The sequence below is a fragment of the Epinephelus moara genome, chromosome 8 (genome assembly GCF_006386435.1).
Source record: "Epinephelus moara isolate mb chromosome 8, YSFRI_EMoa_1.0, whole genome shotgun sequence".
NCBI lineage: Eukaryota > Metazoa > Chordata > Actinopteri > Perciformes > Serranidae > Epinephelus > Epinephelus moara.
Genome location: NC_065513.1, coordinates 6611693 through 6624755, shown reverse-complemented (window position 1 = coordinate 6624755; position 13063 = coordinate 6611693). Strand labels below are relative to the sequence as shown.

Sequence of the window (13063 nt, the reverse complement as noted above, 5' to 3'; positions counted from 1 at the left end):
GTAAGCTGCGGATTTTACTCCGATATACTCCGTAAAAATGCCACAGAGGTTTATCCTAGCATTGCATGATGACCAACTTAATTATTTCCCGGATTGTTATTGGTTATTGTAGTCCTGAAATGTATGTAGAAATGCAGGGAATGCTAACTGTATATGTTGGGCAGAAAACAGGCCCTTTGTGAGTAATTCAAAACGCTACCTCAGAAATATGCCTGTGTTTAAAGAAAAACTCCATTTGCCATCTGCTATATGTGCAGACCCATCTCCATCATGTTTTTCTATAATAAAATGTTACAAAATATATGCCTACTCTCCATAAACTATAAAACTATACAATAAATGAACAATCCCTTATTTCCATTGATATTTTTGTCATATATATGATCTCTATGGTCTCTATCTGATCATGCGATGATAAGATAATATGGTAGCTTTAAGCACATAACTAGTAATTAGGTATCTTTGGGCCTGTCATGATACCGTGCACTGGGGCCTGTTGCAACTACCTTATGCAACTGATCATAAGTATGTAATAATAACAATGATTAATTTATTATTTTCAGTTATTATGTTTGGACTTACATGCTGCATTGCAGAAATATATTTGCATAATCAGATTTATTACCCAAAAATATATTCCTTAATAAAACAGTGAATGTGTTCCTAAAAACAAAGTCCTAAATGTATTTTTGCAAATTAACACAAATGAATTACTTACTAACGCATATACAATGAGAGAGTGGGGCATGGGGAGCCCACTGAGTGCCACAGTTTATGTCTGGTCTCTCTCATGGTTAATGTGGCTCTACTCAACGGTTAATTCTCTGGTGCTTCTTTTGTTCCTATTCATAGTTTTAACAACTCCCATTAGTTATGCTCAATTCGTATATTTTACTTTAAATCAGTATTTTGCATGTTTTAAGTTATTTACTAAATGACACATAATTTATGTGCACATTTGTCAAACTTAAATTATCATTGTGTGGTTGTGACTTTTAGAATTAGTATGCATTTATTTAAGTAGTGTAACTAATGGCTTATAGCTGCCTGAAAGTGGAAGCATGATAAATATTCAGTATGCACTATAGTATACCAACGGAAAATGGTCTGCAGAAATGAAACTCTGTAAGGTTAATTTGGCCTAAATAAGTACAGTGCCCTGCAATGAGACCTGCAGTCACTCTGTTGAACTCAGGAACACATCTTTAGCACAGATCAATCTCATCGATGAATGACAGCTGCAGGTCAGTGAAAGTTTCCCTTCTAATGAGATTACATGGCTTTAACTTTCTCCCCTTTTCCCCACATCCTGTCCTATGGATCACCTCAGCAGAGGTCTCAGTCAGAAATCCTCCACTGATCCCTCAGTGCTAGGCCCTCACCAGAGAAGCTGCCAGCCAATGAGAAGAGAGCCCAACACATCTCACCAGTTGTGAGTGGACTGATTGGCTAACCCCTGGCAGGATGGCTGCAGAGTCATGAATAATGTAAGCAGCTCTGCATTTAGGATAGAAGAGCAGGCAGGGGTTAACAGACACATTTCTATTCTCCTGGTGACACATTAGTTATATGAATTAGCACTTGTGACATGAACACATGTATGTAGCACTTTGTGAGTTATTGAGGATGTAAGGAATGTAGAGGAGTGAACAGGGTGTTCAAATGTACTGCTAAATGATCTTAAATTGTCCCATTTATGAGACTGATACATATTTTTAATGATGACACAGTGGAGAAATTGTCTGAGCATGGTTGGCATAACACAGTACATAAAATGCTCTGTAATCACAAAAATGTCTTGGACTTTGCTTCATTTATTAAAGCATCAATGTAGGTAGTTAAATAAACTGAATGCATGTTGTGTCTGAGGAAAGAAAAGGCGAAACAGTGAGATGAGCAGCACTCAGTATTCAGAAGGAGGGCGTAGAAACAATATAAAAGCCACTTTTAAGGTAGCCCTGCAATAATTAATTCATGTTGAGAATGCTCAGACTGTCAGTGAGATGATTCCACATTCACGGTGTCAGAAATGGGCACATCACATCAGAAAGTGTCTTGTTAAAAATGTATCAAATTATACAAAATGCTAATGTGTGCTCGCCCTTTTCTCTAAATACTTAATATGTGCTCACCTCTGTTATAGCTGTATGTGTTCTGTGCTGCTATCCCTTTCCCTTTGTTACAGATCTGCCCAGGTGCATTGCACCTGGCATGGAGAGGAGATGACTAAGAGCTTCTGTGCCAGCAGCAGAGGAAAGAGGCCTGCAGTGTGGGGACTACTGGTCCTGCTGCCTGGGCTTTTATTGCCTTGTTTGCTTGATTTTTGTTAATAAATCCCATGGATTTGGTTGTTTTCAAGGAGTCTTATGGTTATTTTGGGTCAATGGTGAAGTTTTGTTCACTCTATAGGGCTGCCCAAGGGTGGGGTGTAATTGCTCTAATAACTTAAAATCCAGACGGGGTTTTTACTGGGAGCTGAATTATTCGCAGAGGTTTCTATCTCTCCAAAACAAACATATCCAATAATTAAAACTTGTACAATCACTGAATAAGACAGTTTCTTGTTAAATATTAGTGTTTTTAATATGCTATTTGGCTCATTGCAGAAGGGCTGCTAACTACAGTGGCCAATGCAAAAATTGCGAATGTCCATATCTAGAGCCAGCGTTTAGTTTGTACATTCTTGGCTACTGTAGAAACATGGTGATGCAGCATGGCAGACTCTGTGGATGAGGACCTGCTGCCAATGTAAATATAAACAGCTCATTCAAGGTAACGAAAACACAATTCTTATTTTCAGCTGATTATACACTGAAGAAAATGTAATTAATATATAATATTTTATTTCTGCCAGTATATCCCCCTAAATCCTACACACTGGACCTTTAAATTATAATTTTATTCTCTATGAAATATATTTTTTATATGTAAATTTTTCTAAAATTCAGGATTAAAGTGATTAACCAATTTTCATCTATTTTATGTCATGAGGTGAAACAAAACCAGTTCTGGCATTAATTAATATGGGAATATGTGCCTGAGCTTACATTTGTTTTATTTTTTTGCTGCTCTGCCATACAACATCAGAAGAATCGCTCACGTTTGCTGACGCACACACTCCCATCCAGTAGGTGGCAGTATGGACATTGAACGTCAGTTTGCGGCTAGTCATTAACACGAAAAAGAAGAGGCAGGAACAGACGGAGTCACATAGGACAGCGGTGAACTATGCTTTCCCTCATTAAAACGTCTTGTATTTATTCGCAGATATGTCACCTGGCGAACACACAGCTCAGCATGGTGACACCGCAGAGAATCAGGAATCTATTTATCCCGGTAGATAAGTCCATACGAGCTGACGACACACACTGCCATGTTGATGTTACGTAGCTAACAGTAGCACTTGACATAAGTTAGCTGGTTATTGCATCATTCATGATATGTCACTAACACTTTTATATTAACGCTATTTAATATTTCAGCTCGGGAGCTTGTCTCACCTTACGGGGGCACGTGCACTTAGTACGCACACGCTGAATCCCATCTGTCACCCTGCAAACAAAGTAAGTCCTGCTGCCAGAATCCATTTACAAGTTTGACTGTCAAAGAGTTTCTACAAAGGAAATAATTAACGTTAATAGGATACGTGTAATGCTTTATTCTCCTAAATTTTGCCACATATAGAGTTTACAACTAAACTGTCACATAACGATTCCCTTTATAAGAGATCTATTTAGGTGAAAGAAGCTGAGTGAACTTAAGAATACCATTGTGATAAATCGTTATGTCATGTGAAAAGTCTACAAGGTGCATACAGAGGAAATGTGGAAATACAAAGGTCCAAAGTGGTTTTAGATAACTAATACGATTCTTAAGATCAATAACTGATGAGGCTTTGTTGTTTAGTGTGTGACCTCAGTTTTTCCTGTGTCAGTGGTTTAAGAGCAGAGTTGATGGTGATATGTGGAAGAAAAACATCTATCTGATGTCACCGAGGCTGGAGAAAGCCACCCCAGTGCAGACAAGGTGACCGGCAGTTACTTTCTTTTTTTAAAGCATCTCTAGTCCGGTTCTGAATGGTGAAACTAATCTGTAACTCTGTGTCACTGTTTACAAGTGAGCTGTCTGAAGCAGCATATGAGAAGCTGGCAGAGGAGACGTTGGATGCTCTATCTGACTATTTTGAAGACCTGACAGATGAAGCTTTCACTGGAGAAGACTACGATGTTGTTTTTTCTGTAAGTCAGTCCATTTTCAGTGCACTTTCATTTTTCAACATCTAACTGCAGTACATGGTATTTTTTTACGCTAATAATAGAGTGATGGGCATCAGTTGATCCTGCTCTTCACCTGAGAGCGAGGTAACTGGTGTTTTATCCTGGTGTTTAGTTTTTACACCTTGGTAATGGGGAAGATGAGTAAAAAGAATAATGAGTGTGACATCACTTGAGGCACTTTATCAGACTTCAAACAGCCCCCTTCGGAGCCACAAAAGGCTTTTTTCACAAATGCAGTAGTACTCTCAAACACCTTGAAACACGCTGTGGGGTGTCTACCTCCTGTAGTCTTCAGTTATGACTGTACAGTAAAATGTCAGTGGTTGCTCCTTCACAAGCAGTGCTTTAACGTGCAATCAGAGAAACCAGGTTCTGCAGAGAGTAAATTTAGAAAGTGCATTTACATGCACGTTAGTACCATGTTTACTATCAGTTAACATATACATGCAGCATACAGGTTATCAGACTCTTCGCCTTCCCTCAGCCTTATCTGGAAGCTTAGTTTCTTATTAGGCAAAGCAAGTTAATTTGCATAGCACATTTCAGCTACAGGGCAATTCAAAGTGCTTTACATAAAGCTGTAATACAATCAAAGCAGTCATTAAAGAGCCAATAGAATACAAGAATAAAAGTGCAGTGGAAGAAATAATAATAATACATAATTTTAATTTCTATCTTTCTATCCTTTATCAAAGAAAAGACAGATGAAATGAAGACATTGCCTCCTGGCTTGTTTTTGCCATCTAACTGACACAAAAGACAGGCAGGCAGAGCACAATTTATTCTTACAGTGGCAGAACGTTTACATTTACAAATGGTCAAATGTACTGCAGAAACAGGCTTATTTTGTCTTAACACAGGCTTCGCTATGTTACTTTGAGTTTTAGACTGACTTTGGATGGAGGTATTTGATATTACATCACTACATAATATGATTTTTCCTTTCATTCTCCTGTTAAGCTTTCAGTGATACTTTCTCTGTCTGAATTTGTTGTCCTGCACAAGATCACATGTCAAAATCCAATTAGAAGCCTAGTTACCTGTATATTTTGCAGAGTTTACGAAATCAGATTATTGGAGAAAGCTTACTGTAACCTGGCAACTTAAGTGCATCATACTAATGCACTGAAATAACACTGTGGTCAGCAAGACCTAGCTACGATAGTTTCAATGGTGCCAAGTTTCACATCTCTAAAAAGTTCCAAAACATTCAAAGAGGCTGCTCAAACCACTCCTGCTTCTTGATCCACTTCTTCAGTCAGTGTTTTCTGTATCAATCAGTTAAACAAAATATGGCTGTATATACCACTGCTTCAGTGTTGCAATATTGGCTCTCCAAAGCTCTGAAGCACTACTGGAAGCTGTACTCCTGACTTCCTTTAAATTAAGTCACTGTGGCTATAAGCATCCTTTGACCGCAGGAAAATAGCTTGTCTGTCACAGCAGTTAGAATCAAAACCTAAAAAAACTGGCCCTCTACCTGGATATTCTTATTTACTTCTTATTTTGCTATTTCCAGGCACAGCTCTGTTTTCTCTGGCTGGTGGGTGGTGCTTTGTTTCGGCTCAGCTGTTTAAAACATGGTGGCCGTGTCACAAACTTTCTTATTTTGCAGTGAAACAGAGCCCTAAATATGTTTCTGAAAACATTTGAGGTGACAAATAGACAATGCACAAACAAAATCTTGATTCATATTTGAACTGTTAGTTTGACAGTTTGACTGCAGTTCATGAGCAGTGATTCACGTGATTGACTCCTCAGCTCTGAATGGTCCTCGAAAGAATGTCCCTTCCCAAAGCAAGTGGAAGCCCTCACAAAAAACATCAATACAGTGGACCCTTACATCAACTTCATGCAGGAAGATGTCAGAGGAGACAGCTTTCCTTTCTTGGACTGTGCAGTGCACACTGAAGGGGACAGAAGCCTCAACATTGAAGTGTACAAAAACCTACACACAGATCAGTACTTGCGTCTTTCACACCTTTTTCAAACCATTGGTCTTCTCTGGCTAAGATATTGCTGTCCTCAAAGGAATGTCCCTTCTCCCTTAGATGTAAATGGACAGCTGAGTTTTGACCTGAGGAGCTGGCTTTCCTGTGCTGTGCCAGTTGTTGTTTAGTGTCCCCAATGTGCAAATCTGTACATCCCATGCTGCATTGAACAGCATACACTACATTACTCTGCTCGTGCCTGGGTGTTTTGTCCTTAAGATGGACAAGCTTCTGCCTCAGTGTGTTACCGGGATTGAAATGCACAGGGATATGGTGTTTGTTAAAGATCCTCCTGAGTTTCTCTAATATTCCTGTGACATAAGCAATGACAATATTTTTTGTCTCTTCCTCTCTGTCTGCTCTGGCACCTTTTGAGGTTTTGGCAAAGGCCCAGTTAGGGTAGCCACAGGTTTTAAGTGCTTCCCTGATGTGTTTCTGTGCCTTCTCCCTCTCTGTCCTTGTGGGTATGTTCTCAGCCCGATGGTTTATGGTTCTGTTGGTCCAGATTGTGCTCCAGTAGGTGGTGAGAGTCAAACAGCAAGTATTGAGATGTGTGTGGGGGTTTTCTGTCCACTTGAATGTTGGGGCTTCTGTACCCTTCAGTGTGCACTGCACAGTCCAAACATTCATTCGTTAGGACTGAAAAGGAGGGTAGACTGTCTCCTCTGACCTCTTCCTGCATGAACTTGATGTAAGGGTCCACTGCATTGATGTGTTCTGTGAAGGCTTCCACTTGCTTTGGGAAGGGACATTCTTTAGAGGACAGCAATGTGTACATCTTGGTAAGAGAAACCGATGGTTTGAAAAAGGCGTGAAAGAAGCCATCTATGTCAAAGTGCAATGACCACCATTAAACAGGCAAATTGGGTTGGAAATTGGGCTGAAGAGATTTCTTTCAAAACATGGAAGAAAGCCCTCAAGGGGGTCCACACAGCTTCCATCTCTGCCTGGCATGGCCTCATTCAATTTAAGGTGCTGCATCGCCTTCATTTCTCAAAAGTCAAACTCTCCAAAATGCTCCTAGATGCTGATTCCACTTGTGGCAGGTGCAGACTTTCTCCTGCATCCTTAGCACACTCATTCTGGCTGTGTCTTAATCTGTCCACTTATTGGGGTTCAATCTTCAAAACACTATCAGATGTCTTTAAAATGAAAATTCACGCAGATCCTTTGATAGCCATCTTTGGCATAGCAGGAGAGGGAAATACGAATCTCTCAGGATCTAAACTCAAGTTAACGAAATTTGTCACTTTATTTGCTCGGAGGTTAATCTCTCTCCACTGGAAGAACCCTTGACTGCCAAGCTGGACTCAGTGGTTGAGGGAAGTGATGCAGCATCTCAAACTTGAGAAACTAAGACTCACATTAAATGGCTCTTCTGATAAATTTATGAGAATTTGGAATTTATTCTTGGAATATATAAAAGCTAGACTCTAAATCCCTATTTTATTGATAACTCCACATGAAATAAGTCACATCTATGTGTATGTAAGCATCTGTGTGTACTTGTGCATATGTATATATATTTTTGTTTTTTTGTAATGCTGTATAGCATTTGTTTGTTTTTTAAAAAACAAACAAACAATAAAAATATGTTTAAGAAAAACGTGAAAAAGGGAGTGAGCAACTTGCTAAGAAATGTCCCACAAAGAGATTAAAAATTAATAGATTTAGAAAATTAATTACATTAATTAAAACTACAGAAAAAAAGAAAAAAAGCTATGGAAAATAAATTAAATTATAATTATTATTATTACGTATTTAAAGTTATGGCACAAAATTATTGTAATTTTTAGGCACTTTTTTCAGGTCACTTACTTTTTGTGGTTGTTTTTTTGTTCTAGTTTTATTGTTTTTAATGTTCTCTTTTTACTAATCTCTTGCAAATTTTCTGGGTCATTTCTTTTTTCATTGCTCACTGTCTTCTTCCCATGATCTTGAAATCAAGCCAATTTGCTCAGGTTTCAAAGGGTTAATGGAAGTATGTAAATCTGCCAGGCAGTTGAGGAGGAAAGGGGAGGTGCACATGTGGGTGAGATTCTCCATCCAGCTGCATCTTTTTAAATACAGTAGACAAACAAATGTACATAGTATGATGACTGTTAATTTTCACACCAGAAGTTTCAAGATGTATCGCTGCAACTGTATTTCTACCTGCTTACAACAGTGTCTTAAGAGCAAGGATTTCCCTCAATACCAAAGTGCTGGTACACTGGAAGATTTTAAAGGAAGTATAAGATAAGGAAAACTTTTAAGAATAATTAGCGTTTCCATTGGATAATGGAAAAATTCAAATTCTGGGCTTTTCAGAAAACATCCAGGGCTTGAGCCCAAGTAGCCACCCCCTAGCCCCGCCCCTGGTTCCCAGTGTTAGAGGAAAGGAAATAGATTCAGCATGTTTCTTAAACCATAATGATACACAATGTATTGAGTGGGTGTAAACAGAAACTTGGTTTAATCACAGGAAATTCCACATCTTTGAAGGCGAATTCCACAGATAACAGGAAGAGGCGTGCTTATGTACCCTGCTGGATTTACTGATGTTGTACAGTTTGCAAATGTCAGTTTTGTGCTCCACTTCTGAGATGCAGACATAAGAATAACACAGATAAAGCCCTATAACTGAAAACAGATTGTTGGAAAGAAAAATAAAGCATTAGCTAATTGTTAGTACTGAACATATTAGATTATCTAACAGGGAACAGAGAGGGGATCAGGTGTTGTGGTCTGTGTTCACCAAACTTGCTAAATCAATAATTCAAACTCTTCTTTCAGTAAGACTTTAAATGAATGTGCTTTGTCCGCATGAATTAGTGAGACAAGATGTATACACCACCTCCACCTGCTGCATTCCAAGCTGCTGGAGCTAACTGTATATTGTTCAGATATTATACTGTTGATGTTCCACAGAGTGTATTGGATTGTGACTGGCTTGAGGCTGTGCATTATTTTCAGAAAACCTCACACCTCTCACATAGTGTCCTTGTCAGTGCTCTAAATAAAGCTTCACAGTTGGAGGGCTTCAGTTGTTAGTAGATTATGGCTTCTCCTACAGACGCACGTTTATTCCCCGCTGGATCCTCACTGAACACAGAGTTGACAGGGTACAACTGAGATAATCTACTTTAACTTTAACTTTAATGCTGTTGGAACGAGTTTCTGGAGTGAAATATAAGCTGAATATTAAAAAAATGATAATAATTGCATGGAAATTATACTTTAAATGTGTAGTTTTTATCTATTTTTATAAATGTGTTGGCTATCATTAGTGAACACGCTTCTGTCACATCTGATGAACAGTAAAGTTTTCAGAATCACAATCTCACATTCCGTGTGCTAATGTTAATCTCTGAATATGCAATATAGGAAATGACAGAAAGTGATGCACAGAGATCACAGCTCCTGACCATTATAGAAGCAATGTGTGCACAGGGCGTGACATTAACACTTCCCCAAGGCAAGTAAACTCTGTGTATGGGCAAGTGGAATGCCTCATGCAGTTGTCAGATCAGACAAGTGAAAATAAATCTGATGTCTGATGTAACATTACCTGAAAATAAACTCTGTACTATATCACTTAAGAGGAGCTTTTATAGCTGAGCTGCGTGCAGTGTGTTTCACCACAAAAGCATTGAACAGGACTGATGCTGGTAACTATTTTCTGACAAGTTAGCGGTCTTGGGGTCTGAGAGAAATGCACGGCAGCAACAGTGAAAAATGAAGCAGGCAGAGTGAAGCATTATTCAGTTTTATGCAGTGTGTTTCATAATGTATGTCAGAAGGTTTCTTCACAGAATATGCAATATGTTGCTGTGAGCTTTGATTGAGGAAAAAACACTTTGATATTTTTGATATAAGAATTTTTAAAAAAAAATTATTATTATTATTTTATTCACGATGAATTGGGTAATTGACCATTAATGTTACCAATGATTGATTAAGGAAAGTGCTTACAATTTGCAACCCTATCCAGAAGCTAATGTTAGCTGTGGTGCCGTTCCAACAAGGGCTCTGGTGCAATTGTATCCCTCTTAGAGGCTTTGTAATCCAGCCATCAGAGAGGACTTTGTGGGGAAAAAAAACAAAAAACTATAATAAGTCAGACACTATTAATCAATTTTTTCCCTGTTGAAAATTCTTGTTGTTGTTGTTGTTGTTGTTGTTGTTGTTGTTGTGAACTCAGCTATCCACTTGCTGTCAACAATGCCTTTGAGCCTGCCGACCAGTTAGAGGCTGTGTTCCTGACTTGTCGACCTTTTAGCCAGGAAGGCCTTTCTGGTAAAGTTTAGGAAAAAGATAAATTGGGTCAAAATGAAAAAAATTGGAGGCTAACTGCTTCCATGTGTTTGTGTGGCAGCTCTGATCTCAAACACACTGCGCATTTTATTACCCATTGGTAATTCCTACTGTTTATTGTTGATGTTAGAGTACCCTCTAGTGGACAGAATGTATAACAACCTACAGCACAACATCATGATAGTGGCATTGGCAATGCATAAGCTTGTGTACAATATACAGTGTATAGGTACATATCAACTGTTAATAACAGGCTGAATTTGAGAATGAACAATTCTATATAATATAGAATTTAAATATTAAAAATAATAAGGAATGAAATTTGACTGGCTTCTAGCTGCTCCACTGGTGCCATTATGAAAAATTATGCACTGTGTGAAAGCAAACTTCTTCCTCTGTGGTCTGTCCTGAGCGTCTATGCTGTACATTACTCATGATAGCTTCACGGCTTGTTTCTCTTACTTAAACATCTCATTGCTCGCCTGCTGTCTTTATAAATCCTCATCAACCTTAAACAGGTTCTCTTCCTGTCACATGGACAGAATGTACATTGGTAAACATTTGCTACTGGCTGGACCTTCTGACCTTGTCATGAATCTGTGATAGCATTAGGAGAAGATTCAGTTCAGAATAAAGCCACAGAGTGCTGTCACAGTGCATAACAGTTTAAATGATGGTCTAAACTCTCAAAAGGAAAGTGTGATGTAGAAATGTTTCCCCAGTCTGTGCTGTTATTATTTTACAGAGAGTCTACAGCAGAGACTGTAGGTGTGGGCTGTGCATGGCTCGTTACCCCTCTGTGCTCCATAAAGCTGTTTCAGATGTGGCCTGTTGTTTGACTGCTGGGCTCTGTTGCCTTATTGATTTCTTGCCCAGTAGAATCGACACACTTAGAGCCTGTTGTTCTTGTTGGCAGACAGCTCAAGTTTATCTGGCTGGAAGCTTAAAAACTGTAAATCCTGGAGTTCCAGAGAAACCGTGAGAGAGAGTAGGATACATTTGCAGGACAGAGGAACAGGTATAGAGGACCAAGGAGCAGGAGGCCAATGAGAAATCAGAGCAGCTTCCGTTTTCTAGTATGGGAATTAATTTTGTAGTTTTAATTTCTATCAATTATAATAATATTCTACTCTCCAATGTCATTGCTAGAAAAATTAAGTGGTGCCTCTGTCAGACACAGCTATATAAATTATACAAATCTAAATTCCTGTTTTATTGCGATACAATATTATATTATATTATTCTTTAAAAAAAAATGATACATAATTTGCTGATTTAACAAAGTCTGCACAGTATGATTTGAATTTAGGGGCCTGTGATTGATTTGAGATTAAATAAGTAAAAATCATCATTGTCTTTGTCTTGGCTGCTTACCATTGTCTGTCTGGTGCTACGCTGCTAGCACTGTTTGAATTTAGAAAGGCAGTGTGCTGGGATGGAAGTGGTGACACAGACATTCTATGGGAATTTCAAAATAAAGGCCTATCTTAAAGATGACAAAAATGTATCAATGTTTTCGCTTTACACTGATAATATTGGATAATAGATCACTGAGTCAGTATGTCGGGCCAGATCTATGTTTTGTTACACCTCTACTATATTTACCTTATTGATCCGCTAAAATGCTTGGACATGCTAAACTAACATAGCGAACATAGCAAACATTATAGCCATGGATGTATTATTGAGCGGGACAGGCCCTGGGGTCCAAAGTGTCAGGCCAACCCCCACCCAGCTTTCACCTGCAAGACCGACCAGTAAGAAACTCAAAATGTTCACAAATAGACACAAAAAGACCACTAATAAGGAGACACAAAAATATACAAAATGATGTTAAAGAGACACAAAATGACAAAAAAAAGGCAAAACCACCACAAAGTCTGTGTCTTGCTCCCATGTAGGAGAGGTGGTAGGGGCCCATATTCTTATAATCCACCCACGAATATACCTGCTTAACATCAGCACGTTAGCATTGTTATAGTGAGCATGTTAACAGGTTAGCGTTAGCATTTAGTGCAAAGAACCACTGTGCCTGAATACAGCCTCACAGATCTGCTAGAATGGCTGTTGATTAATGAAATTCTTACTGAAAATGAATCCTTCACATGTTCCACAAATGGACAGATCAATATTATGACGAATTCCTACAAGTTGATGCTGTTTTGGAGTGTGTCATTTCTTGTTCAGATTGACATATCACCAGGGGGTTAGTTATGATGAGCTGCATGTGTGTGTTTGTGTGTCAGCCTGCCTTTATTGATGCTCTGCTCTGCCACACCCAGGCTGAATAACAGCTGCTCTTGATGTGGAAGCTCCACTAAATATTATCAGAGAAAGATTGTGCAACACACATTTAGCATGTAACGCATATATTTTAGGCAGCTGTAGAGTGCATGTGTGGTGAGAAAGGTGCATTTTGTTTCCTGTATCCCACTGTTATCGCACTGCACTGTCCTCCTGCCTGTGTGTGTGTGTGTGTGTGTGTGTGTGTGTGTGTGT

The 13063-nt window shown here is 38.8% G+C and overlaps 1 protein-coding gene across 1 annotated transcript in view; it reads left to right on the top strand.

The window, feature by feature from the left end:
• The first annotated feature begins 3160 nt into the window (after positions 1-3160).
• Positions 3161-13063, top strand: part of fxn (frataxin) — a 14119-nt gene continuing 4216 nt past the window's right edge. The window contains exons 1-4 of the mRNA XM_050049962.1: positions 3161-3336; positions 3483-3563; positions 3935-4026; positions 4118-4238. Coding sequence (XP_049905919.1) covers positions 3229-3336; positions 3483-3563; positions 3935-4026; positions 4118-4238 — 402 coding nt within the window. The 5' untranslated portion in view covers positions 3161-3228. The remainder of the gene's footprint in view (positions 3337-3482; positions 3564-3934; positions 4027-4117; positions 4239-13063) is intronic.